This window comes from Abramis brama, assembly GCF_963993115.1.
Source record: "Abramis brama genome assembly, chromosome: 15".
In the NCBI taxonomy this organism is placed as follows: Eukaryota; Metazoa; Chordata; class Actinopteri; order Cypriniformes; family Leuciscidae; genus Abramis; species Abramis brama.
In genome coordinates, this window is record NC_139977.1 from 22,337,897 (window position 1) to 22,365,165 (window position 27,269).

At 37.1% G+C, this 27,269-nt stretch overlaps 1 protein-coding gene across 1 annotated transcript in view; it reads left to right on the top strand.

Moving 5' to 3' along the window:
- LOC311096899 (transmembrane protein 132C) overlaps positions 1-27,269 on the top strand; it is a 150,355-nt gene that overhangs the window by 37,086 nt on the left and 86,000 nt on the right. Inside the window, exon 2 of the mRNA XM_084136313.1 lies at positions 8,686-9,592. Coding sequence (XP_083992439.1) covers positions 8,686-9,592 — 907 coding nt within the window. The remainder of the gene's footprint in view (positions 1-8,685; positions 9,593-27,269) is intronic.

Genomic DNA, 27,269 nt, shown 5'->3' on the forward strand with positions numbered 1-27,269 from the left:
CATTAATTCCCTCAAGTAAACTATATTAGCGGACTAATGCAGGGAATAGTGAATGAGGGTATAGGGGGCGATTTCGGACACAGCTACCGATTTGAAGCAAGAAACAAAATTGGACAAAAAGGCAAGATGTACAAGACTATACTTTTTCTTTGGAGTCCAAATACAACAAAATTCTGCTGGAGACTGAATCTTGCATGACAGCTGCCTTTGAGATGACTGATAACAAAGCACTCTCTCCAGGTATTTTAGGTATCCTTGTCACCTGCTATACTGATATCAAGTTTCAAATCAGGATTTTGCCCAGCTGTAAACTAGACTATTGTGTGCATTTTATATATATAAAGAACAAGCTCTTCAATACGTTCCACCCTCTGTTTCAATAAGGAATATGTTAGAAAGGAAATTTGCTGTCATCAAGCCATTTCAAAGGGTAGAATCTGTATCTGTAGATTTTTGAATGGCTGTTCCAGTTGGCACAAATAGTAATATTTTCTCTTGTAATAATGCTGTTTTATAGCTAGGGCTGAATTGTATTCTGTTGGGAGCTATATTTATATATTAGTTATATGTTTACCACCTCTGCACTCTGTTTATTCATTGTATTTGAATCAAATAATCGTATTTAGCAGCTCCCTTCAGTGTAGCTGCTTCAGTTCATAATTTTTGCTCTTGACTCCAGCCTGCCTAGACTCCCGCCTGCCTAGACTCCCAGCCAATGGCCAAACAAAATAAAGCCTTGAAATGCCACCATAACATCAGTGAAGCGAGCCTAGTTGCCATTGGCCAAATTGGTCATATCAAGGGATTGTTTCCCTGACAACTGTTTGCCTAAAAAGTCAGTACAAAAGCTTTTAAACACCACCGTTGAATGAATGATAACCAAATAGGCAAATATAAAAGAATATCATATATTTTCATGCTGGTTTGCGGTTGTCTTTTTTTTTATTGTTAAAGGCTTTGGATTCTAATAATCTGAGCCATCACTCATATTTTCATTTGACTTCCTCCCACCAGCCTCTGTTCTCACTTATTTTTTCATTTGTCTAGGCGATGTTATCCCCGGGAGGTATGACTCTAAATGAGAGCGTACCTGCATATCATTACATCATTCTCCAAGTTGTCCTGTATGACACAGGGCCTGCTTCCCTTTTAAGCACCCTCTCCCATAATTCATCGGTGCTAGGCTCAGCATCTGACTGAATCCGTTAGTCAAGTGCTACAGAATCAAGCTGAGATTGCAAACGCTAGTGATTAGGAGAGATTTGGAATGGATAAAAATCTCACCAGACAAACCAATCCTTAAAGCCTGTTACCTTGAAATAAAAAGTCCAGCGCTCCGAGAGTCCAAAAGAAGCCACTGCGGTTAGTATAACACAGGTACTGTGAGGTGCTCAAATCAGTGTCCAAATCCAGCGAGCCATCAGACTTCCAGAGTCAGTTTACTTTTTCCCGCCCATACTGCAGTAGACTCAAGCTCAATAAGCAATAGCAGTAATGTAATCATAAAAAGCCTTATGCTTATGTTTTTGGCCTCTTAGGTTTGTTTAGATGTCTCATCAGAGACACTAGTTCACTGCCTTAGTGCGCGATTGCTAATTTTTCGATAAAGTGGCTTTGAGCAGATTGTGGAAGATATTTCTGTAACCAGGCATGACGAATGCAGATCAAGAGTTTCCTGCCATTAGTGGGTCTCTAAAAATTTCTTAATTATCATTATGGAAAATGGTAATGTTCATTGCATTATGTTTGAATGGGGAAAAGGAGGGAAGATAGATTTATAGAATCTTCCAGAAAGCAATAGAGCTCTTCAGTTTGTAGTCCTACTTGGAAGATAAATAGCTAGTTAGGATGTTTGTTTTTTTTATAGTTGCAGTTTTTGATTTATGAGTAAAATAAGATCTTCAGGAGACTTCCACATTTTCTACACTAGCAGTTTTGGATCTGTAAGATTATATATATATATATATTTTAATTAATTAATACTATTATTCAACATAAAATTGATGCATAAAATGGACAAAAGTGACAGTAAAGACTTACATTAAAACTACTGTAATGGCTGTTTTAGCTATTCGTCAAAGAATCCTGAAAAACTCTATCACAGTTTCCACAAAAATATTAAGCAGCACAACTGTTTCAAACCTTGATAATAATACAAAATGTCACTTGAGCAACAAATAAGCATATAAGAATGATTTATGAAGAAAAATGTGCCGCCATTACATTAGTTACATTTTAAAACATTAAAATAGGAAACAGATATTTTTGGTGAGCAAAGAGACTTCTTTCAAAAACATTAAACATAAAGTCTTACCAACCACAACCTTTTCAAAGTTAGTGTGAATTACCACAAGGATATGAGTTTATGTAATTTATTTTGTAGAACATGAAAGTCTCTTCAAGTAGTTGTAACATGTATGTTATGTGTTCCAACCTTCATTATGTTTCATTTTGGTCCCAGTCTGTTTGATTAGTCATTTCATTCACCTGTTCCTTGTCATTCACTCATCAGCTTCCATTGTTTTCCCATGCATTTATACCCTGTGTTCATGTTATGTTGTGTTTAAGTGAATGTCTCCTGAGTTTTTATATTCAATACTGTTATTCGTCTTGTCCGTCTCCATCGTGCTTTTCACTACACCTCGTACCGTAACAGTAGTATTGTAAGACCTTGTTTTACTCATGAATTGAAAAACACTGTTCTAAAAACCTAATTAAATTTCCCGATGGGAATGCTGACCTGCAGTGAATCAGCCTTCCGGGTAGACCTATGCTAATCCACGTCATGACTGAACAGATCTATTATTTTTGGAGCTAAATCGAGGCAGATCGCAGTTTGATCACAGCTAGCTGTTGCGCTGGTGTTAACAGAAAAAATAAGGGTTAGTTTACTCTGAATCTAAAATGTCAAGTAGCTTTTAAGTGATGGATGCAATTTTGCCTAGTTCTAAAATGTAAAAAAAAAAAAAAAAAACCTTGAACCTTAAAATCTTTAACCTTAAGCATGCCAAGGAAAGATTCTCATTTTTGAATGTGACGGAACCTTTTTTGCTATTTGTCTGTCAGTGGCATCCTCTCCATAGGCTCAGAATCTTTAATTTTCCCCTCTGCTCGTTTCACAACTCCAAACATTTTGAAATCAGCTTAATTTTCTCCTCTTGCTCGACAGACACGTCTCCGATAAGGCTTACATGCTGAGATTCCTCCTCCGCTATACTGATGCAATCAGTACGTGTGCTCGATGCCCATATAGCTGGTGCCTTTTCTGTCTTCCTCCCCGTCTCGGTCTTGCTCTATCTCAGCATGTAATTATGTGCAGTGTTAGATTACTTCTGAAATTTAATCCGATACAGACTACAAATTGCATGACTAAAATTGTTATCTTTTAAACTAAAGCAATAATCCACCATTGGCAGTGAATTACAATGGTTTTACCATGGGTAAGGGGTGTTCTTAGGCATGAGCCATATGATAAAAAACACTAATGTCCATTATCGATAACTGGCAAGTGGTAACGTTGATATTCTCAAAATGAATATTAATTTATTGTACATTACACTGTACAAAACATTGTACATTATTGAAAGACCTGCAAAAAAGCCATAAAATGTTTGTGCCAAATACTAAAGAAGTTTGTAAATGGAAGACACTTTTGCGACCAGTTCAGTTCAGTTCACTTTACTTCAGCAGGCCTTTATTAACCCGCCAGAGCCGTTTTGAGCACTTTTATCATGGACGGGTGCGCTTTGATGGACTCCCATTGTAAAGCCTGGAAGAGCCAGGACATTTTTTATTATAACTCCGATTGTATTCGTCTGAAAGAAGAATGTCGTAAAAAACACCTAGGGTGAGTAAATCATGGGCTAGTTTTCATTTTTGGGTGAACTGTCCCTTTAAATCTATTATCTATTCTACAAATATGTCATGCAAAAAAAGTATCATATAAAAAGTGTTTCATAGAAAATTTATTTACGAATGATTGTAATTTATTAACATTCACAAGTTTAACTATCAAATTTGATGTTTATGAAGAGTTTCGTTCCATTTTTCACGCAAATGACTCAGATTGCTAATATGAGCTTCTTCTCTTGTCATACTGTACATTTAAAATGTCTAATTTGCTAATCATTTTCAACTGATTTGAGTTTTTTTGGGTTTGCTCCATACCCTTTCCAAACCCTTGGCATTGCTTGACCTTAGTTAAAGGGTTACAATTTTTTTTTTTTTTCAGTGCCCGACCGTAATGCTATCGCTCTGTGATATTGTGTCTTGGACATCCATATCTACCCAGTCAGATAACACCTAATTTTTCAAGTGGACTAAGATATGATTTGGCTTCTTGATTTTCTTTCTATTAGGTGGCTACAATTAAAAGATGTGTGCAGTGGTCCTACTTGCCTTTAAGTGATGGTGACACTGAACGCTACTTACTCATTGAAGGTATGCAGTGTGGGCACTCTGAATGATTACCATTATTAATGTTATCTATTAGCTCAGCAGTTGGCCACTATCCTGTGAAACTCCTACTTCACTTACAGTAGGATTATACACATTTTTTTATTGGCAGCTGAGAAAACGGCCTGAGGACAATTCAATTATGATGCCTCAAAACCTTACTATGTTAACTTTCCCTGAAGGCCAGAATTTGAAGTTGGGACAGTTTTCCATGCCAGAGCATATCCTAAATTAGTTAACGGCTCCCGAATTGCCGCTTACCATGTCAGCATGTATTTCAGTTACTTATTCAGAGTTTCATCCAAGCCATCTAACTCTCACTAAATTGATGGAAAAACCAAGGAAGTGGTGTAGAGTAACTGTAATGTGGCCATCAAGCAAGCAAAAAAGATTTCCGGTGTATATTTGAGTGTGACTTTAGAATTCAAGATACTTTAGTACAGGGTTCCCACGGGTCATGGAATTTCTGGAATGTCATGGAATTTTAAAAGGTCTATTCCAGACATTGAAAGTCAGGGAATTTTATATATTTTTTGTCCAAGTCATGGAATATCAGGGAATTTAGTTTGTTGCTTTAAATTTTAGTTTCCATTTTTTATCGCGCTGTTTCACACATCTTTCTACGGAGCCCCTGAGGGGACCTTTGCAAAAAAATAATAATACGGACTTTCACGTGCGCACAAGAAACTTTTGCGTGCGCACGCGTTACAATTTCCGGTTTGGTTATAGTGTCATTACTACAAATGTGGGAAAAGGGATGAGATGAGAGTGTGCTTGGAGCATGCCTCCAGAGATTTGTCTTATTATAGGGAGGTTGTTTGTGGACTGTGCTTTACTGTAAGAAAAAAAAAACATGAATATCACATAGGCTAAATGAATATCAGGTCCCACATCATGGATTACATAATCAGAGAGTAGCCTATTTCTTTTCATTTTGAATTGTTTCGTTTAAAGACATTCCAAGCTATCTTCAGATGTATTTCTCATGTATGTGAGGCATACACCGAGTTTCGGTTAATTTATGATGAGATGCGCTCCAGTTCACGTGCACGTGTATATTTGCTTCTCATTTATTAAATACAGGCAATTGGTTGATGAAAAATGTATTAAAATTAAGATACAATTTATACAAAACGAAATTCACTTTAAAGAAAGGCTTTCTACAAAACAAAACAGCTCAGTGCTCCGCAAAACAGCAGCCTGTTTTGCCGTTCATTATAGGTCATGGAAATTCATCTTTTTAGTCAGTGAAAGTCAGGGAAAAGTCAGGGAATTTGACATTTGGTTTAGAGTGGGAACCCTGTTAGTATCTTCTGCTAACCAGAGTCTGCTTATAAAGAATAATGTAACCATAAAAAGAAAACCCTGGGCCTTTTATAAAATTAGATACTAACTCAAATGAAGGTTGATCTCCTCCCACACATTAATCATTTAGAACAGAGGAAGTTATGAGCATTGTTCATGCTGTAATATATTTTCTGGTCTGTATTCTAATGAATTACTAATTGAATCACCATATTTTTAGTCAAAATATTTAAAGCTGCATTCCGTAACTTTTTTGGGTTAAAAATGATCAATATATGTACATAACCAGCCAGTGTTCAAAACTATCTGCTTGCCTTAGCTCGATTAAAACGGTAAGCTTGTAATAATGTTTTTAATTCCAGTGGTTCTGGTGGATTTCCGTGGGAAATTCGAGCATGTCTTTGCATCATTACATCACATCTGTACACATAAAGAAGGTGTCTCGGCTAGTAGGCTATATTGTGTGTGAGGATGTTGGAGGTGGAGACTTATAGCCTTTTCTCACAGCACTTGATATAATTAAACTTATCAATTTGATGGCGGATCCAGAAAGGTTCAAACGACAATCACCAGTGACAACTGGAGGTTCACCCGTTGTAAAATGCAAAAAACTTCGGACTTCGGAGTGGCTACAGAAAAAAAGAGACTGCAACCGGGCCCATGCGAAAACAAGGATAGATATCGGAAGGGCATTAAATGTAGTCATGCAATGCTGATGTTGTTAACATTAACAATTTGAGAACAAAGTATAATTTGCACAGTTTGAAGTGATATAAGCGATCATTAGATTTAATCAGCACGATTTATTGCAATGCTTTTTTCCCCTTGGTTGGTCAGTCCAGATCCACACCGGCGCGGTGACTGACAGCCGCACATTCTCCTCAAAGCATGAACTCCTCCGAGGCACAAACTGCAAATTCCGCGAATAACTGCAATTGCAGATTTCGAACAGAGATGGCGACAAAGAGGAAAAACTACGGACTGCAGCTTTAAGTATAGTGTTTAACTAGTTATCTTGCAATCATTCAAAATGTGCTTTGTATAGAAAAAATTGTAGGGCTGTCTGAAACTTAAAAAATGGTGACAGAAGCTTGAGTGTCACCTCTTTTTTCCTGTCTTAACACTTTTTTAATGCATGATTTCACTTCATATCCCCAAACTTTGTTTGAGACCAATTGTTTTAATCTATATTTGCCAATCCATGTGGTATTAGGCACATTTAGGTAGATGCTTTTCAGTGAGAGAACAGTCTTGGCGTCCTTCTGACCGTTGTAAATTAAAAAGTCTTAGCTGTATCCAAATTGTGTACACAAAATTTGAATTAACCCAAGCAAATTATCTTGGCTCACCTGCTAATTAGGCTTTAAATACAGTTTAGGATGAACATATGCTGATTTCAGTGAAAAAGAGGAGCGCTTTAAGAGATGGAACAGTTTAACACGTTCTCTCTTTTATCACAGTCATTAATGGATTTACAAGTTATTTTAGTTATTTAGTATTTTAGTTATTCTTTCTGCTCTATTTATACATCTAGGACTTCTGCCTGTGTGTGGAGCTTTCCTTTTATATATTTATTTTATATAATCTTAATATTGTAATATAATGGATATTTGATGACTTAATATGTCGTAAACATGGCCATACCATGACCAAATTATTCAAGTAGTGTCAATTTGTCAATCTAAAAATAATATAATTTACCTATATTATCTTTCATAACATGATCATAATTATTTTGGTTGGCCAACATGTTAATATCGTTTCTAATATCTACTTTCTTTTTTTATAATCATGCTTCTTTCTTTAATCTGCTTTAATCTTATAATGGCTTCAATTCATACTATTCTGTTAAGTTATTCTACAGAATAATATTTGATTTTTAGTAAGTTTGAACAAAGGTTCACTAGAAGTTTCACTATCATTTTAAGTACACATTGAGCATGTAAACATTTTGTTTGACAGAGACACAAAGAATTGCTGGTTTACTGCCATTTTTCAAAATGCCCATCTGATTCTTCCAAATGGCTAGATGTGAAATCCTGCTTGTTTCCAAGAGAAAGACAATGTCTGCAAATGAATGCATTTTTTAGGTAGCACTTTTGAAAAGAAATTTCTTGGATCAACTTGAGTTAATTAAATAATTTAGCGCAATGTTCAGTGAATCTTTTGTGTGTTTTTTTTTCTCTGATTTTTTTCTTCTCTGTCTTTACTCTTTATTTTTCTCACTTTTTCTTTCTCTCTTCCCTTTTTTATTGCTGCCAAAAAGAATAATGTTTTAGTCCCACAGGAAAATAGTCTTAGAGTAAAGTTTTACTCCCACCTTTCTTTACTGACATTTTGCATTACTCTTCTCAAGATCTGGTTCGCCTGAAACAAAACAAACTGATTCCACGGTTAACTCAATATTCATGAGATGATTTGATTTATTATAGGTGATTACATTTAAAAGAATAAAAAAAGCAAAGATAAGTTTCTGTATACAAATGCTGTAGAACAAGTAGAAATCCCCAAACTCAATCTATATTCATTGGCAAAAACCTTTAAATAAACCATGACATACTTTGTTGCACAATGGTATATAAGCCTCTTCCTGCTGTGCTGTAGTGTCTGCCTTAAGCACCAATAACATTTGTCTGCCACCAGCTGTCACAAATCGCCAGCATCTCTTTCTCTCAGACTAGCGCTGTGACGCAAAATCAATGGAGCTTCTTGGGTCCTTCCATCACCCCAAATATCTGCAGTGAACTGCTGGTTGAAGGCATTCAATAAAAGAGTCCATTTGCCTTGAGATAGGATTGCAGGATAGGGCGTGGAGACAAATGATCCTTGCTTTAGAGCATGCAAGTTGCTAGGTCGGGTTTAGAGCTCTTACTGTCTGATAGATGGATGAGTGATGTCTTTCCTGTCTTCTCCATTATTTGGCAGTCATTGACAGCCGGATGCTGATGGAAGGACTGCAGAGATTTGGTGCCATCCCGACGTATCTTCCGGTCCGATATCAGGTGTTAAATGCAGAGTCTGCCTTCTTCCTGAAAGAAGCCAACCAGGACATCATGAGGAACTCCAGCCTGCAGGTTCGTACAGAACTTTTCTTTATCCAACAAGCCAGAAAGACGCCATCTGTCAATGCCAGTTACGGACCGTTGTATGTGGAACAGCCCGTGCCCATGGAGCTTCTGGGCCCGGGACTCTTCAACAGCCCTTCATCCACGTCCCCATCATCCACTTCCTCTCCACTCTTTAGTTTTAATTGGAAAGTACAGACTTTCATTATCAGTGAGCGAATCCATCCCAGTTGGCCAAAGGTTCAGGTTCTCTTCTACTTAGTAGGGCGGGACTGGGACGACTACAGTGCCATGGACAAGTTGCCGTGTGTCAGGATGTTTGCCTTCCATGAAACCCAAGAGGTACGAGGCACCTGTCATCTGAAAGGGGAACTCGGACTGTGTGTGGCTGAACTGGAGCCACTGCCTAGCTGGTTCAGTCCCCCTAGTGTCATACCAGGTCGGCAGAGATCTCCTGAGCTAGTTGAAGGCACTCCCGTGGAGCTGTATTACATGCTACAATCCACTGACACTGGGGAATGCAGCTCTGAGGACTCCCGCAAGACCAATTCCATCCGCACTGGCCAACTGGGTCCGGCCGGTTACTTCTCAGGGCCAACACCCATGCGCAGGATCGGCAGTGTACGGCTGTTCCAGCCACTCTCTGAGCTGCGTTTGGACAGTAACTTTGTGGTGATGGTTCCCTCAAGACCCATCAGGCAGAGGGAGACGGTGTCAGGCTTCCTCGCTGTCTCCACCCTTTCGTCAGTAGAGATCTTCACTTTAAGGTAAGTGAACCCTGTTAGAACCCTTTGATAGCTTTGACTTTGATAATTGATAGCTGGACTTGACATCCATTGATCACCATGTAGTATTTCATGGAAAAGAACAGATCTGACATTTTGATAATTACACTATCTCTCTAAATGCAAAAAAAACCCTAAACAAAACTCTTTGACGACCATTTTTTGCTTCCAACCGTTAACCCCTTAAAACTATTTGTGGCATCGAAAATATTTCACCTGGAAAATTTTGCCAGGAATTTCAGAAGTATCAAAAGTAAAAAATAAAATAAAATAAAAAGTATTTTATTTTTATTTTTTGGGAAGTTGTATACAAAATCCACTTTGGTTTGAGTGGACATGCTGCTTCTGAGGAAGGATGAATAAACTGACAATTTTAGTTTCTGTATGGCTCTTGAATTTTGATGATTTCATGCTCTCAAAATTCATTGTGGTTGGCACAAACTGTGTTTATCATCACTGCATGTGATCCCGTATGTTCCCAAAGTCCTGGGAATATCAAATAATTTCAAAAGTGCTACTTCTCGGCCTGGAAAAATCCCACAAATGAATAGTCTTAAAATGTCATGGAAATCCCTATAGTCTACTTCAGTGGTTCCCAAATGTTTTGAAAGCATGGCACCCCTTTGTAGCATTTTTTTTTAACGGCACCCCAAATTTTGTGTCATTTAACCACTTTTTACACTCACTGAAGTTAGCTGAGCAGCGTGTGGGACATGCCAAAATCACATATATCCAATCAAAGAAAATGGTATAAAATGAGAAAAAACATATTTCAAGAGATTTATCATCGTACTTGTATGTGTGTAAATGTTTGTTGATTTATCATAAAACCTCAGAATTTCATTATTTTGCATTATGTTCATGATGACTGAGTGATTCTGATGAGGACACCAGCGGCACTTAGTGATTTTGACCCATACATAAAACTAAATCTAGATGAGCAAATTAAGCAATACGCTGATTTCACGCAGCCGCCATTTTGAAATCGAAAGTGAGGCTCTGGTGGGAAGAACCCCGGAAGTAAAGATAAACAACAATGCATTTGGACTACCAACCTGAAGCTGCTGCCGCGATTTACACTATTGGATGTTAATATCCAATATAGGATATGTATATAGTTCATTCCTGCTTCTTTTTTTACTTTCTGAATTATATATATAGGCTATATATATAAAAAAATTATTTATAAATGAATTTCACTGTATATAGTCTAAAGTATGAAAGAAATGTATGTACAGTTTTAGAATTGACACAACATAATTAAACACAACAATACGCCATCGCATTCACGACTCTCCTGTGATTAAAGGCGACACTTCCGGTTTTCTTCCCACCGGAGCCTTGCTTTCGATTTCAAAATAACGGCTGCGTGAAATCAACGTATAAGCCCAGCGAAGCCGTGTTTTACAGTGGATTTAGAACAGCTAAAAGGGTGTTGTTATGCACGACGTGGAGCGGCTTATTGCTTTTAATAAACGGTTACTCCATAAAAATATTCATTTTAATATTTATCTTATTCATAAAATTCACCAGCAACAAAAAATATAACGTTATAACACATTTATTCCTCCGCCAAGCAATTAAGTTCCAAAGAGGTTGCTAAGCAACACATGCAGCAACAAAGAATCACAAACGGTTGCGGATGTACTGTAGTGTAACGACGCCCAGTCCCAGGAATGCACTAATATTTTGTTGGTAGTACCAGTTTGCAACAATTATTAGTCAACACTAAGTTAACACTTAGGAAAAAATAATAATTTGATTATTTTAATATAATTAATATAATTTGAAAAAATAACTGAAGTTGATTTTAGGTTGAATTTACTCCAAACCATCCCTATAATTAGTAAATGCAATTGAATACAAAATAATTAATCAAGGAAGAGCTGTGTAAACTACACAATATGATTGTTTGAAATTAATTTTCCTTACAATCCAGTATGTAAAAGTTAGAAAATTCTTTATTGATTCATTGAGGGTTGAGCTCTAATTAGAACAAGCGGATTTGATGAAGCGACTAAAGACATTCTGTGCTAGTGAGTAAATGACCGTGAGAGAAATTAATGTTCACTCCTGTTTGTATTCTCACGCCTGATATCTAAATTATGCTTTGAGTTATACACTGACAGCCTTGGCAAATTTGTCAACCTCGGTTAACATTAGCTTACAGCCGGCCACTATCTCGTGCGTGATTAATGAACTTTAAGCGTTCCAGTCTCAATACAAACCAGTTTGCAGCTATCTAATTCACTTGTGAAAATGGGTGTTTACTAGATCAATGAATGAAGCTTAGCATGCAGAAATAAAAACCTCAGAAATGAATTGCCTTTGATGTAGACATAAATAAAGAAGCTCCTGGCTGATGCGTTGTTTTTGGAAATGTTCTCCAAGGGTGCTCTAACATTAGAAACAGTAGTTTCTAATAGAGTTATCAGGCCAGCTTTAATTAATGCAGAAAGAAGTTAAGTCCTCAATAGCAAGTACATTTGTGACGTCTTGGGTGATGTTGTGCTGTGGGAAACTGTTCAGTGATGGTGATTCCTCTGTAGTTCCTCCTGTGTTCATACAGGGTGGTGATAAGATCCTATATAAAAGGGTTTGTTTTTTTGCCTTTCCTCTACTTGATGCCTAAATGTCTTTGTGATGGCTCCAAGTACCCTCAACCCCTGGAGATAGGCACAGCTCTGTTCTCAGCTTGGGCTGCACTCTGAGTTCCAACCAAACAGTTTTTTAAATAGTGACCAGCTGAGCGCTGCTGATATGGCTGTTTCTCTAGGGTCCCTGTCTGTTGATGTGTCGTGTATGTGTGTTGTGTATGTGTGTGTGTGCTGGGGAGAGGGGGAGGTTACGATGGGCGGCGGAATACGGTTCAAACCCGGTCGTGTCGCTGGTGGTGTTGGAGCCAGATCTCCTCATCTTATCATCAGCCTATAGGGATAAAAATGCTCCCTGATCAGCTTTTCCCTGCCTAACACAATCAGGGTAAAACAGAATAGCTCCTGAGAATCACATTTAACTGCCGGACTTTCTCCAGGACGGCCTGCAAATAAATACACCATGTACAGTGAATTGGTGGATTGATATTTTCAAGTCCTCCTTCCTGTTTTTTGCCGCACATATGGATGAAATGATTTACATGGGTGAACTGCTACTGCAAATAATTTGTAAATAAAAATCTATAAATAAATTATTTAATAAATAAATAAAAAATAATGAAATAAGTATATTTAGGTACATTTAGATAAATGTTCAATTATATATAAAATGTTCAATATATAAAATTGATTATTATTGTCATTATAGAAATAAAAAATAAATATTAAAATTATAGTTATTATAATAAAATATAATTAATAAAAAAAAATTGAAGTAGCAGGAATGTAAGCCTTTTCATACATTTTTTCCCACTTCCCACTCTTTTGTGAGAGGAATCACAGAGAAAACGGATACTCTGAATTTTTTATTTATTTTTTTAACAAGATTGAGCTTTCAGATTGCATGATACAGTCATTCTTAAATTTCTAATCAACCAACATCTTTAATCTTTCCCTGAGAATAGAACTCCTGATTGTAATGTTTATTGGTGATGATGAACAATCTCTGAAAGTCATGGTTTTAATTCTCAGGCCAGTGTTTTGTATTTGGAGCTTGCACTTCCTTGCTTTTTGCCTCATTAGCGGTTTGGAGAGCAGTAACATGTTGAGATGGGATTTATACCTGATTCATAATGCAAATGGAAACACGCTTCCCTCACAAACAAATTAACAACCTCTCAAAAGATAAATAGCCCCTGCTGCATTGTAATTTTGACTAAACAATCTTACACGTTTCTGCATGTCCCAGTGGAATATATGCTAATACATGCAAATGAATTATCGTTCCTTATGGACCATTTCTTATTTTGCTGTTGCAGAGAGATTTTTCCTCATCCAATTTTAGTCAAATTGCGGATACACCATTCTGATGAGTACAAATGACCAAAAGTTGATTGGCTCTGTCATTTGACTGGTTCATAAACATGAATCTGCCTTGAATTTGACTGTCAAATAAATGAATGACGGTGAATATAATTATTGCATTTCACTTTATTGCATTTCTGATATCCCTCAGGACTACGTGATAAATACACCTCACAACACCTGAGTTCAGCTGGCAAACTAGTTTGTGAGGCAAGCTAGGCAATAAAACATAACGCAAAAAACACGTAAGAGAAACGAGTGTTTTTTTAGCAAGTCTGTAAACAGCTCTGATAATCGAAAGCTAGCTAGACATATGTGGAAATTATTGGACTGGTCTAATTATCAGCAATAAATGAATGAACAGCATATAAATAAAAAAAAACATACTACAAGCAAGCGCAACAACATACAACATAGAATGTAAACAAGTTTACAAATAAGAGATTTATTTACTGGCCACTTCATGCGTTTTCTCAGATCGGATAGCTATCTGATTTATCAAAACAATTCCATTTACACCTGGTCACATAAATGTGTTTTTGCGAAACGGATTTAAATCCGATCTTCAATTCCCGCGCTATATGCAGATTTAATGGAGTGCACGTCACCGAAAGCAAAAGATATGAGCTGCATTTTATTGATCATCAGCTAAAATTTCAAAATCAAAGACCGCAATACGAGAGAGCGGCAACAGCCCTGGTAAGATCACTTCATTTCTTTACTTTTAATGATGATGATTGTGTGTTAAGCGTCTGCGACTTACTTTCACTTTGATTTGTGATAGTTTGCACGTTGGCTTGATGAATAGATGCTCAGCTGCTCATCTGCGGTGATGCGTGTTCCAGTAGCGTCGTCATATCTGGCTATAACATATAGCCTATAACACGCTCTCACACGGTTTTTATTTTTAGCATTTTTGAGAGGAGTACAATTTACATATGTGGTTTCAACAACCAGATGCATTTACACTTGTCCAGTTTCGTCTGGAATGCGTCACAGACCTCCTCCTGAAGTGGTTTGAGCGGTCGGATTCAAATCCGTCTTGAATGCGTTTCGGAATCGGAGGGCATTTACACCTGGTCTTTTCACGATCGGATAGCTATCCCATCTGAGAAAACGCATGAAGTGGCCAGGTGTAAACAGCCCCCATGACAAAATCATACGCACGAAAGCCGAAAACAAACGCTGGTTGGCCTCTCACGTCCAAATTTGACGAAGTGGTGGGGGAAGTGACGTATGCCGTAAAGCAGTCGAATTTTGTAGTTCTTTTTGTGCTCTGGTTACTACCCGAACCCCGAAGTTACATAGTGCCAGTAAAAGCGATACAGACCCCGTCAGGCTATGGCAGACGTGTCATTCAACCTATTGTAAGTCGATGTACCATCACAAGGGTCTTGGAAATATATTATGAAGGTTGAAAAGTTTCACAGTGTGCCTTTAAGAGACAGTTTACCCAAATATGCTGTTATCATTTGTTCATCCCTGGGTTGTTCCAACACTTTTAGAAAAAAAGGTTTGATGGGCTTCTGGGTTCTTGACTAGTCAAATTCTAGAAATGTCTTAAATGATTGAATAATACTTCCATGTTTTACAGGGTTTTTGTCAGTTAAGCAATAAGCCCCGCAAAGCCGTGTTTTTCAGTGGATTTAGAACAGCTAAGGGGCGTTGTTAGGCACGACGTGGAGCGGACCCCCTTACTGTTCTAAATCCACTGTAAAACACGGCTTCAAGGGGCTTATTGCTTTTATAAAACGGTTACTCCATAAAAATATTCATTTTAATATTTATTTTATTCATAAAATAAACACCAGCAACAAAAAATATGTAAGGGGTAATGTAGAGCGAGTGACGCGAAGCGGAGGGGTCTTGAATCAGCCTGAAGGGATTGTATTCGCTATAACAACCACCTCGCTCTACATTATCCCACTTGTTACATGTCTACCCCCAAATAAATCAATAATTTGACACAAAATATTGATTTAAAAAGGAGTTTATTGATTTAAAAACTATTGTATTGCTTCCGCTAAAGAAAATAGTCCGTTCCATCTCTACGGTTAGAATCCTGCGTCCATAGCAACGCTCTGTTTTTCATGGCAACGGTGTGTTATACTTCGCAGCGGTCTGTTATCAAGAAATAATAGACCGCATTCTACATCGGAATTCAACCAAGCCATGTCATAAAACGTTATAAAACATTCCTCCGCCAAGCAATGTAGTTCCAAAGAGGTTGCTAAGCAACACATGCAGCAACAAAGAATCACAAACGGCAGTTGCGCAGTAATACTAATGTAATGCGGTCACAGGTGTATGTTTGTTGAGTAATTTACAATGGCTTTGAACGTGGCTCAACCAATCAGAATCAAGGACTGGAACTATCCGTTTTATAGGGTTTGTTTTCATCCGACCGAGCATGTTAAATCAGCGTTTGTCAGTGTCTGTTGGGGCAGTGTGAACATGACAGTTATTTTTCATAGAATTCTAAATCCAAAGGCCAACTTGTTTGTTGCTGTTTGTTGCCGTTTGTCTGTGTGGTATGAAGAAATGCGTTTTTGTAAGAAAAATATCCATAATTATGATTTTATAAACTGTAATCAGTAGCTTCCTGTAATGGCCGTCTGCGTGTTCACGAGAGAGTCGAGTTCCGCTATAGGCGTAGCGTAAGCTTAGGTGAGAGTAGATGCCTCTCGCGGTTCAACCAAATAGGGCTGGGCAACAAACTCAAGCTCCTCCGACCTTTCTTTTTAAAAAATGTTTAAAAAATTTGTTTTGCTATATCCTCATGTGCTTCTGTGTTCGTCAGTACGTCATGCGTCGGGTCAGAGGTCACTCTTCCGCTGGAACTAGACTTGCGTACGGCAGACTGGAAACTAGTGATTACGATTATAAAGTTATAAATATGGATATTTTTCTTACACAAACACATCGCTTTGCTTCAGAAGGCCTTTATTAACCCCCTGGAGCTATATGTATTACTTTTATGATTGATGGATGCGCTTTCTTGGGCTTCAAAAAAAAAAAAAAAATGGTTTCATTCACTCCCATCATAAACCTTGGAAGAGCCAGGATATTTTTTTTTAAGATAACTCTGATTGTATTTGGCTGAAAAAAGAAAGTCATATACACCTAGGATGGCTTGAGCGTGAGTACATTATGGGATAATTTTTGGGTGAACTAACCCTTTAAGGGTGAAGCCAATATGACTTTCTTTTTTGTATGGAACACCAAATGTCTTCCACATAAACTGTCCAAGCTAGGAGTGCACCAAAATAAAAATTCTATCCGATATAGATCAGACAATAATTATTTTTGTGTTGTGGCTGATAGTAAAATTCTGTTCTATTTTGTCTAAATATATTAAAAATACTGTAAGACACTAAAAAAATAAAACTTGTTTTTAAATTTTAAATAATTTATTTAAAAATAAATTTAGGGATCACAAAATTATGTACAGTATGAAAAATGGATTTTCATTTTGAGATTTGCTAAAGATAATATTTAACATTGTTATCACATAATTGGTGTTTTTAAAGGTGTTAGATGACTGCAAAGGTAGTCTAACTGTAAAAATGGGGTAAACATCCAATATCGAACAATATGTTAAATGAAAAAAACAACGACAAATAACAGATATGGTCCCAATATATTGTGCCTTTCTGTACAATGAATGTCACTGGTGACCAGTGACCGCAGCTGTCCTTGGTCCCAATTCTCTTTCATTGTATGGACAAAATACGTGTTTCTTCATGATGTTTCTGAAATGGTGTTTCATTCGTCCACTGTTTGCCTCTCTCTCTCTCACACACACACACACACACAGATTGTTCTATGCATTTTTTTTTCAGTTTCCCCTTAGAGAAAGCGCTTTGAATTGGTCTATTCACCGATGTATTGAAAGCTGCTAGAGCCACTGAACTTGATTAGTTGCCATCACAGTTTACAGAGCAATTCCTCCCAATTTCCTTCTGCTCCTCCAGGGTCGCTGGCACGTGTTTACTTTGAAGGCACTGACTCTCTTCATCTGGCCATTAATAAGTAATTAGTGATTTGTGCACAGGGGAAACTTATTCGCTCTCAAGCTCCATTTTGATTTGCTTGTCGCACAGGCTCCCTTCACAAAGCAATCAGCGGCTGCCCGCAGCGAATAATCCTAGTGCGCACATTTCTTGGTAATGATTTTTAATGCATCCCCATCCATGAATCTCTCAACCTGCTTTCAGCACGGTGGCTGTCATTATTTGACTGAAGGCACCGGATGATTCTGTTCCTTAATTATTATTCACCTCGCCTCATCACATGTTTTGCACAGACCTGGGGGGTCCTGAGAGGAATGGGCGTTTTTGCCTCTTTCTGATGGGCTCGTTGTGTAGTTCGTTAAGCTAAACCCTGATCAGTATTACTAACATTGAATGCTGTGGATGGTCAGCACTGTGCTTCTCGCTTTTCCTCCCTGCAGTTCACAGCAGGCGCCACTGTTGAGTAAAGTGTTGAGTCACTGTTGAGTCTGTTTTCTGACTTGAAGAACCAGAAACTATTCCCAGAGAGAGGAATTGTTGTCCATAATAGTGGTATTTGAAGTTTGCTAGCCTAAACTTAAAGGAGTAGTTCACTTTAAAATGAAAATTCTGTCATCATATACTCACCCTCATGTTGTTTCAAACCTGTATGAATTTCCTTCTTCTGCTGAACACAAAGGAAGATATTTAGAAGAATATCAGTAACCAGGCAGTTTTTGGGTCCCATTGACTTCCATAGTAGGAAAAAAATATACTATGGAAGTCAATGGGACCCAAAAACTGTCTGGTTACTGACATTCTTCTAAATATCTTCCTTTGTGTTCAGCAGAAGAAAGAAATTCATACAGGTTTGAAACAACATGAGGGTGAGTATATGATGACAGAATTTTCATTTTAAAGTGAACTACTCCTTTAAACTTTATTCTGTCTTTTGCAACATTCACCTGAAAACTACAACCACTTAAAAAAAAAGTTTTCTTTTATTTATATTTTTTGTCCTCTTAAATTCACTTGATCACAACATCGATTTGACTTTGAAAAAAAGGTTGATTTTAGATTTTAATGCATTTTTTTTGGGGGGGGGGGGGGGGGGGGGGCAATATATATTTTTTCAGGTTTTTGAACTAAGTATCTTACCAAGTATACATGATACAAGGATACAGTAAAACAGTAATATTGTGAAATATTATTACAATTTAAATGAACTCACGTTCAACGTTATCCCAATTACGCCGTCACGTCGGCGTTGCGTCTCCTGTTCCCTCTTTCAGGGAACGAGGGTTACATTAGTAACCGAGACGTTTTCTATTTTAATATATTTGAAAATGTAATTTATTCCTGTGATGGCCAAGCTGAATTTTCAGCACCGAGCAATCCAGTCTTCAGTGTCACATGATCCTTCAGAAATCATTCTAAAATACTGATTTTGTGCTCAAGAGACATGAAGACAGTGTGCATCATATTTTTTATTTGAATGGTTGGTTATGTATTTGTAATATTTCTTATACATCGGCTATTTATTGGTTATTTGCTGTAAAAACTAACTTACTCATATCGACCAGATTTATATAAATGCAATTTGACCGTATGGGTCAATATTGAATATTTATTGGCTGATATTGGATGTTTAATTTTAAACACTCATTTCAGTCGGTTCCATAGATCTAACATTACTTTCTCTGTTTTCAAGTTTGCTAAATTTCTACTAGTGCTACAATCCATCTAGTATATGACACTTTGTATTTTGTTGGGTTTTTTGTAGTAGTAGTGTGTTAGATTTCTAAACTAATTTGCAGTTGATAAATATGGGAATATTATATGCCAAAAAAGAGAAACCACTGAGTTACAGACATTGAAAAAATTAGTTTCAATACCTAATGGCCTCCTGCACTCTTTTTTTGATCACTGCTGGATGGGGAGACCGATTGGAAGACTTTAATAATGAAAGATGTTTCCCTAGATGGGTGTTGGTGAAGTGTGCTTCAAGGCTCGGGAATGACCTCATTCTGGCCATCAGCTCCACTGAGCCTGTTTGGGAGGTTTGGCCTTTATCTCTCGCTTTAAGCATGCGATTTGGAGCAAAGCCCTCAGAAGCTTCTGGAAGAGTGTGTAGTTGGGTGGCTAAGCTCTTGATCAGCTCGTGGGGATCTTTTGTCAGGTCCAATAATCCCAGAATCATCAGATAACAGGACATGCATTGATGACCACATGATGGTTTAATCTCTGTGGTTGCAAAAGTGTTAAAAAGGGCTATTTATAAGGCCTAGATACAAAGCCATAACAAATTACATTTGCCATAGCATACTCAAAATCTGTAGACTCTTGTAAAAGAATGAGAAACCCAAAATGTTCTGTGACTGCTGATCTCTGGAACCTTCACCAGAACTCAAAATTCTCTGTGAAGTATACAGTGGCTATACAGTTATAGCCTCTTCTGCTTCTCACAGTCCCTGTTTTTTTCTTTCTTTCTGAATGTCTCCTGGGATTCTTGCGCTGTCAGCTTTATTTAACAACAACCTGTCAGGATTTGTACTGTGTGTGCTGTTAAATAAACAATGATATCAGTGAATTCCCCAAAGAGAGCCTGTCCCAAGTTTATCAATGATCATTTTTCATTCTTATTTCTGAAAACAGTAAAATCCTGACTGGTTCAGGTTAGTAAATAAAGCCGACATATTTACTAACATTAACCTGTCAGGATTTTACTGAATAAGAATGAAAAATGATCATTGATAAACTTGGGACAGGCTCTCTTTGGGGAATTCGCTGATATCATTGTTTATTTACACACTTTGTTTGGATTGTTTTAGCACCTGATTCAAATTATGTTTTAGAACCCGAGGAATTATACAAATCAGATGACAGTACAAGAACGGTCAAAAACTTGTGTTGAATGTGATTAGCATGACATGGTCTCAGACCTTGCAGGCTGGTCCTGCAGCAAACTACACTTGAGTAGGTACTTATTTTGAATAAGCAATAACTTCACAACTGCTAAAAAAGCATGTTCTATATAGTATGAATGTGTGTAGTATGAATGTAATCTAGACGACGTACTACATTCACTATGTTTTCATTATCATGTGACCTACCAGTGTCAGTTGCGTTGCTTCACTGCCATTCACAAATCTTCTCCTGTGGCCTCATGGGATAGTAAAGTGTCCATTGTATTCACTGTGATAGAAATATTTTATGTAATGGGTATTTTCAACTTTAAATGTACAGAGAAACGCAGACTAAGGATGCTCAGGTCAAAGGCCATATATACTTAACCAAAAAGTGCTTAACACAGTAGAACTAACAGTCATATGACTGCTCAGACCATTACAAACCAATCACCAAAACAAATCACAGTGAAGAAGAGTGACATTGATTTTTACTCAACTGTCTGTATGATATAAATGTACATGTATCTTCCTATTCAGGAGACTCACTTGGTTGTTGTGGCCAGTGATCTCCCGGCCGAAAGAGCAACTTGGGAATCGTGTCAGGTAGCCTATATGTTGCGCAGCTGAGAAATAGATTCTACGCTCAAAAGACAACAGCAGACATCAAGTGTGATTGAGGTAGTGATAGAAGTAGGCCTACTAAAGATTCTACGCTCAAAAGACAACAGCAGACATCAAGTGTGATTGAGGTAGTGATAGAAGTAGGCCTACTAAAGATTCTACGCTCAAAAGACAACAGCAGACATCAAGTGTGATTGAGGTAGTAATAGAAGTACTAAATATTTTATGCTCAAAAGACAACAATAGAACATCTATGTGTGATTGAGGTAGTGAAGGTAGCTTCATTGACGGGACGCCGTCACCTTACTTCAGGGAAGTATTGTATTGTATTGTATTTTTAACAACTGCAAGTTGTTTAAATTGTCCATGGTAAAGAAATCAGATTAAGTTTGTATTCGTATTAAGAATTTCCACGCCAGCACACTTCAGAATCTCTCCAGAAGTTGTAGGTCATCCGTGTACTTTTCACCTTTTATGAATACTGTGAATTTGGACATACTACTTTTGTCACACTGTTTTTTGCCTTCTATATAGTAGTAGTATAAATATTTGATTTTGAATGCAGCATTTTTTTAACAGTCATTTCTTGCTGGCAAATGCCATTTACACTAACTCCGCCCATTTATGTCTGGTTGGTCCAGACAAAATTACGGATTTTAATAAATATATTCATTTACACTTTGTTATTATTGCATACTGTTTAATTTATAAATAAAACAAATAAAAAGGTTTAATAGACATTTAGACATAGCGAATCGTTGTCATTTATGAATAAGATCGCGTTGGTGTTTGAATCGAGATCGCAGTCTTTTAACGATTAATTGTGCAGCTTTACTATGATCCATAGAAAATGTACACAAACATCTTTTTTGCATGAGAAATGCAAAAGTGTTGCTACTGTTGAATGATTTTGCTCCTTTGCTTTTGTTAATTTAAAAGATTTTGCATTTCTTCTGAATGTAGAGTTCGTATACGGTAACTTGCGATTCGGTAGCTTTCTTTACCGTAATATTTCAGATATTACAATGAGAGAAGCTGTATCAGTTAGAACAGTAGTGCAAAAATGGCTTCTTCCCATGTTTTCCAATTAGGACTAATAATAAACTCTAAAAAGCCTGACTTCGCATGGACATATAGGTGGTTTCCCGGCCATAAAAGGAGCTGTAGCCAATGTAATCCTGAACAAGTACCTTCAATGTTTAAACATAGACCCTCTACGCCTCCTGTGCGGTCATGCGTAGCTCCAGTTCATAGCGTGGCATTAATGAGAAAGATTAATCCTGCGAGTGTGGTGCGATTCATCATGCCTTTTTACCTATGGGCTACACATTAGACTGAACTGTTTTGGACCATTAGATGTGGTCCAATTGTACTCCACTGAAATAGTCTCATAGACAATAACCTGTAGTAGTGCATGAAAAACTAAGAGGAGCTTACTTAAGAGGAGTTTGATGTTTCATGAAAAAGCACTTCAATATTAAGGCACTTCAGAGTAAGTCCAAAAAATATTAAAAGCCGTAATACATCCATGGGCAATTTTAATGCTATGTGAGTATTATGTGCTACAGAAATGTTATAAAAGAAACATGCATATTTAATTTGTATATTCCTTTTAATGTATGAAAAATGGCAGTCAGGGACAATATTATGCACTGACAAAAATAAATTTCAAATCATCAGATGTGGTTTCATTGAAATATTCTCAGAATTTCCCACAGACAACAGCTTATATGGAAAACTAAGAGGAGATTCGGTTTGATGTTTCATGAAAAACCATTTTAATATTAAGGCACTTCAGAGCAAGTCTAAAGAAATATTAAAAGTAGTAGTACATCCAAGGGCTATTTTAATGCTGTGTGAGTATTATAAGTGATACCGAGGTATTTTTGGATGTATTGGAGGAGCTGTTTTACCCGTGTGTTTTTTTTAATTTTTATTCCAAGGGTGTGAAGTTAGGCAGAGACCTCAGGATTACAGAAAAGCTGAAGTCTACAAATATACTCTCGCACATTGCCTGTCATGCCTTTGAGGAGTTTTCAATGGCCTCTGTAAATATGCAGTAGCAGACGGGGAAATATGTCAAACATAAGCTGTGCTGAGAGCATTTCAGCAGCGAATAAGCAACACATGCTCAAATGAAGCCAGCTACCTTGTTAAAACCCACAGCTGCCCATGGCCCTTCGTCTAATGCCTTTCTCAGCAGAGAGGTCGGCCCCTGGGGGAGAGAGAGATCAGACAACTGTGACCCACCAGAGAGGGGATGTCGTCCTCCAGCACTCGCAAGTATCCACACAGACACCGATCGCAAAGTTGCTTCCAGACCCATAACACACACACTTGTCTAATGTGATAATAGGAGTTTATAGGTGGTCACTGTGGGAATGAGTTGTCTGGAAACATTGTCTTTTTGGCAGAATCTGAAGGTTGTTTAGATAGCGGTTCTAATATTTATACTTGCATCCATTGTGACCTCCAAACATGAATTCTTCAACTGAATATAACTTGGGTGTTTGACATAAATGGAACAGTTTCTGTAAAATATAGCAGTTTTTGATACAGAGATGTTTTGTCATTGCTTCAATTTGTAGGCTAGCCCAGGAGGCTGATTCACAATGGGCTCCCTCTGGAATTTCTAATGGGTTTTGGAATAGGCGTTTTCGTTTTACTAGTAAAATTAGGTCTGTGTTTACATCACTTTAAGAGACTTTCACATTTTTTTGTAAATTTGGAGTTCTGTCAGTACAGAGAACAACGACAAAAATCGGTGTTGCCTACACCGTGTTATCCTCTTTTTAAAATTTGCACCCTGTTGACTTCAATGGGGCAAGTTTTAAACCTGCTTTTAGCCTCTTAACATCCTTGATGTGTCATTAAAAGTGCACAGCCAATGTGAGTGATTCCTTCAGAGTGAACACGGGTGAATCTGACTGCAGTAGATGTGAAAGATATTAATAAAAATGAAGTTATTTCAGCCAGCGCACATACCTGTATTTACATCCTGTTTTCGGTCGAAGTCCACAGTAGTCGATTGTCGCGCGTGATCATAGGTAACTAAGCAACAGTGGAGAACTCGACAATCGACTACTGTGGACTTCGACCGAAAACAGGAAGTAAATACAGTCATACATACATTCATGCTCACAAATGTGAGTTTTTAAACCATTGTGTGCTTTAAAAATTTAAATTGCTGACTAGATACTGGACCAGATCGCTAAAATTCATATTAACCCATGTGTTCAAGTGAAGGGAAAAATATGAAGAAAAAAACTATATAAGTGTTTTTAGATGTATTTAAATTTTGTGTGTAGAAGACAATAGAAAGGCTCTTCAAATCTTGTTAACCAGACCTTTTACTAAATGGAAAACCACTATACAAAAAACCCATTACTAATTATTTGCAGGGTTTTACAAAATGAACCGCTCAATTAAGAGATTATTTTAAGGATTTTTGCCTCATTTGCATGATTTATCAATGTGCATTCATATAATTTTCCCCAAAAGATTAAATTAAGATTTGGTGAATGACAACCTAAACCAAACGCAAGATATAAATTGGATAAACACTCAATTATTTATTAAGTGCATTTTTAGCTCAACATTATGCTTCCCAGATATCAACATTAAATATTTGCTGATAGTGAATTTTAACCCAATCTATCTTTTCACAAGGTTTATTTTTTATATATTTTAATTTTTTTTTATAATTAGACTGATTTAGATACAACAGTTGATGTTAAAATACCAAAAGTGCATTTCAGTTTGTTTTTTAAATTACAATTTTAACCTCATTCCTATAAGGTGCTCTACAGAGAATAATAACAAAATGCAATAACACATTTTGGAAGGGAATGAGGAAATTATCTAGGAATGGAGATGTTGAACCTGATGCACATACTTATCTTGTTTTTCCTTATAAAAGTTTACCTGGCAAATCATCAAGAAATCTAACACAACAACTCCAGATAGCAAATCCCAAAGCAATCCTCGAAGAATTGCAAGCACGCAGAAAGGATGACACATTTCAGAAAAGCAAACAATTTTTTAAGTGTTTTTCTGTTTTCAAGCACTCTTTTAGTGGTGAAAAGAATAGGGGAATATCCGCTAAAGGCAATTATTTGTGCAACACACACACACACACACACACACACTCACACACACACTCGCTGTTCTACCTGCCTGGGTTCCCTCTACTCTGCTCTGCACCTGCTGATGTGATTGTTCAGCACTGCCCATCAGTGCACATAATGAAGTGCAAATCAGGCTAATGTGCTCACTGATGCGCTGGCTTTTAAAGATCAGCTCAAATTGATTTAGTCCCAGCACCACTGAGCCATTAACAGATAATAAAATGGAATACAACAAATATATGCGTCCAGGGATTTACAAAAAAAAAAATCATTCCCCTCCGTCATAAGCAGGATGCACAACCAACCACTGTTTATTTCATCAGATCAAGGGGAAGGGACATTTTGGCACTGTGCCATTTAGGATAATTTACCCAGAAATCCCTATTGTTCTTCAAATGATGTTTATATTATATAGTGTGCGAGGAACATTATTAACAAATTATGCTTTAAAAGATGGAGTGTGCTTTGGGTTTTATTAAAGGAGAACTCCGGTGCATTACAAGTGCACAGCCAATGTGAGTGATTCCTTCAGAGTGAACACGGGTGAATCTGACTGCAGTAGATGTGAAAGATATGAATAAAAATTCATATTTTTATATATGAAATTTTATATATGGCCAGCGCACATACCTGTATTTACTTCCTGTTTTCGGTCGAAGTCCACAGTAGTCGATTGTCGAGTTCTCCACTGTTGCTTAGTTACCTATGATCACGCGCGACAATCGACTACTGTGGACTTCGACCGAAAACAGGATGTAAATACAGGTATGTGCGCTGGCTGAAATAACTTCATTTTTATTAATATCTTTCACATCTACTGCAGTCAGATTCACCCGTGTTCACTCTGAAGGAATCACTCACATTGGCTGTGCACTTTTAATGACACATCAAGGATGTTAAGAGGCTAAAAGCAGGTTTAAAACTTGCCCCATTGAAGTCAACAGGGTGCAAATTTTAAAAAGAGGATAACACGGTGTAGGCAACACCGATTTTTGTCGTTGTTCTCTGTACTGACAGAACTCCAAATTTACAAAAAAATGAGCTCAATGTTAAAATTGACTGGAGTTTTAACTCCTTTAAGCTTCACAGGTATGCCAAGAAAGTTGTAGCCGTCAGCAAAAGGAAATTAAACTTGTAATTTAAGCGCATGAGAAAAAGATAGAGAAAAAATAAACACACTCCAGGCACATTAGTTAAGTTTAGAAGGCTTTTATTTTGAGGGCATACTAAAGTGTTTTTGGAATCGCTCCATTGTCAGAGCATGTAAGAGCATCACCCAACACTGAATCAACTTTCATGGCAGATTGCGGAGGTGTTAAACAAATTATCTTAAAAAAACACTAAGCAATTTAACTTTAGCAAACAGTAATGGCTTAAATTGTGTTGTCTTCAAATGCTTTTTCATCTAATTTTTTTGCAGAATTGCGTCTTATCTTCAGCTTCATTTTTTTTTCAAGGCACACATTTTAACATATTGTTAGCTTTGTGTTGTGTGCCTTGGGTCACCAGGTTACTTTGGGTGGTGTGCGAATTCTGTATATAAAGATAATAAACTTTTATTTCCAGACCCAGAGGGATCCATAATTCAATACAAAACACATACATATTAAAAAACACATACACAAAAACACATACATAGTATAAGAATAAGAATAAGAATAAGGAGCATTGAGTTTCTGAGTACATATTGCTTAACCAACAACATTTTAATTATTTCAGAAGTTTTTGCACTTTGACTTTTATCAATGCAATTCTGCTGTACTGTTTTCTCACCAGAAGTATCTGTCAAAGGCTCATGGTCGTATATCTTTACAATTTATGATCTAATTAGAGAACATAATGAATAGTCAATGAGTTGTAACCATCCTTATTGAAATATTTTGATGATTGCGGAGACTAATTGTTGTGGTAATGACTTCAGATCAACGTTATTTGCATATCTCTGTTGATTTGTCATTTGCATCTTCTTAGCATTGATGTAAATTGGTCTCTGCTTTGAAACGCTTTTTCTTTTTCTTTCTTTTTTTCTTTTTACATTTCTTTCCTCTCTG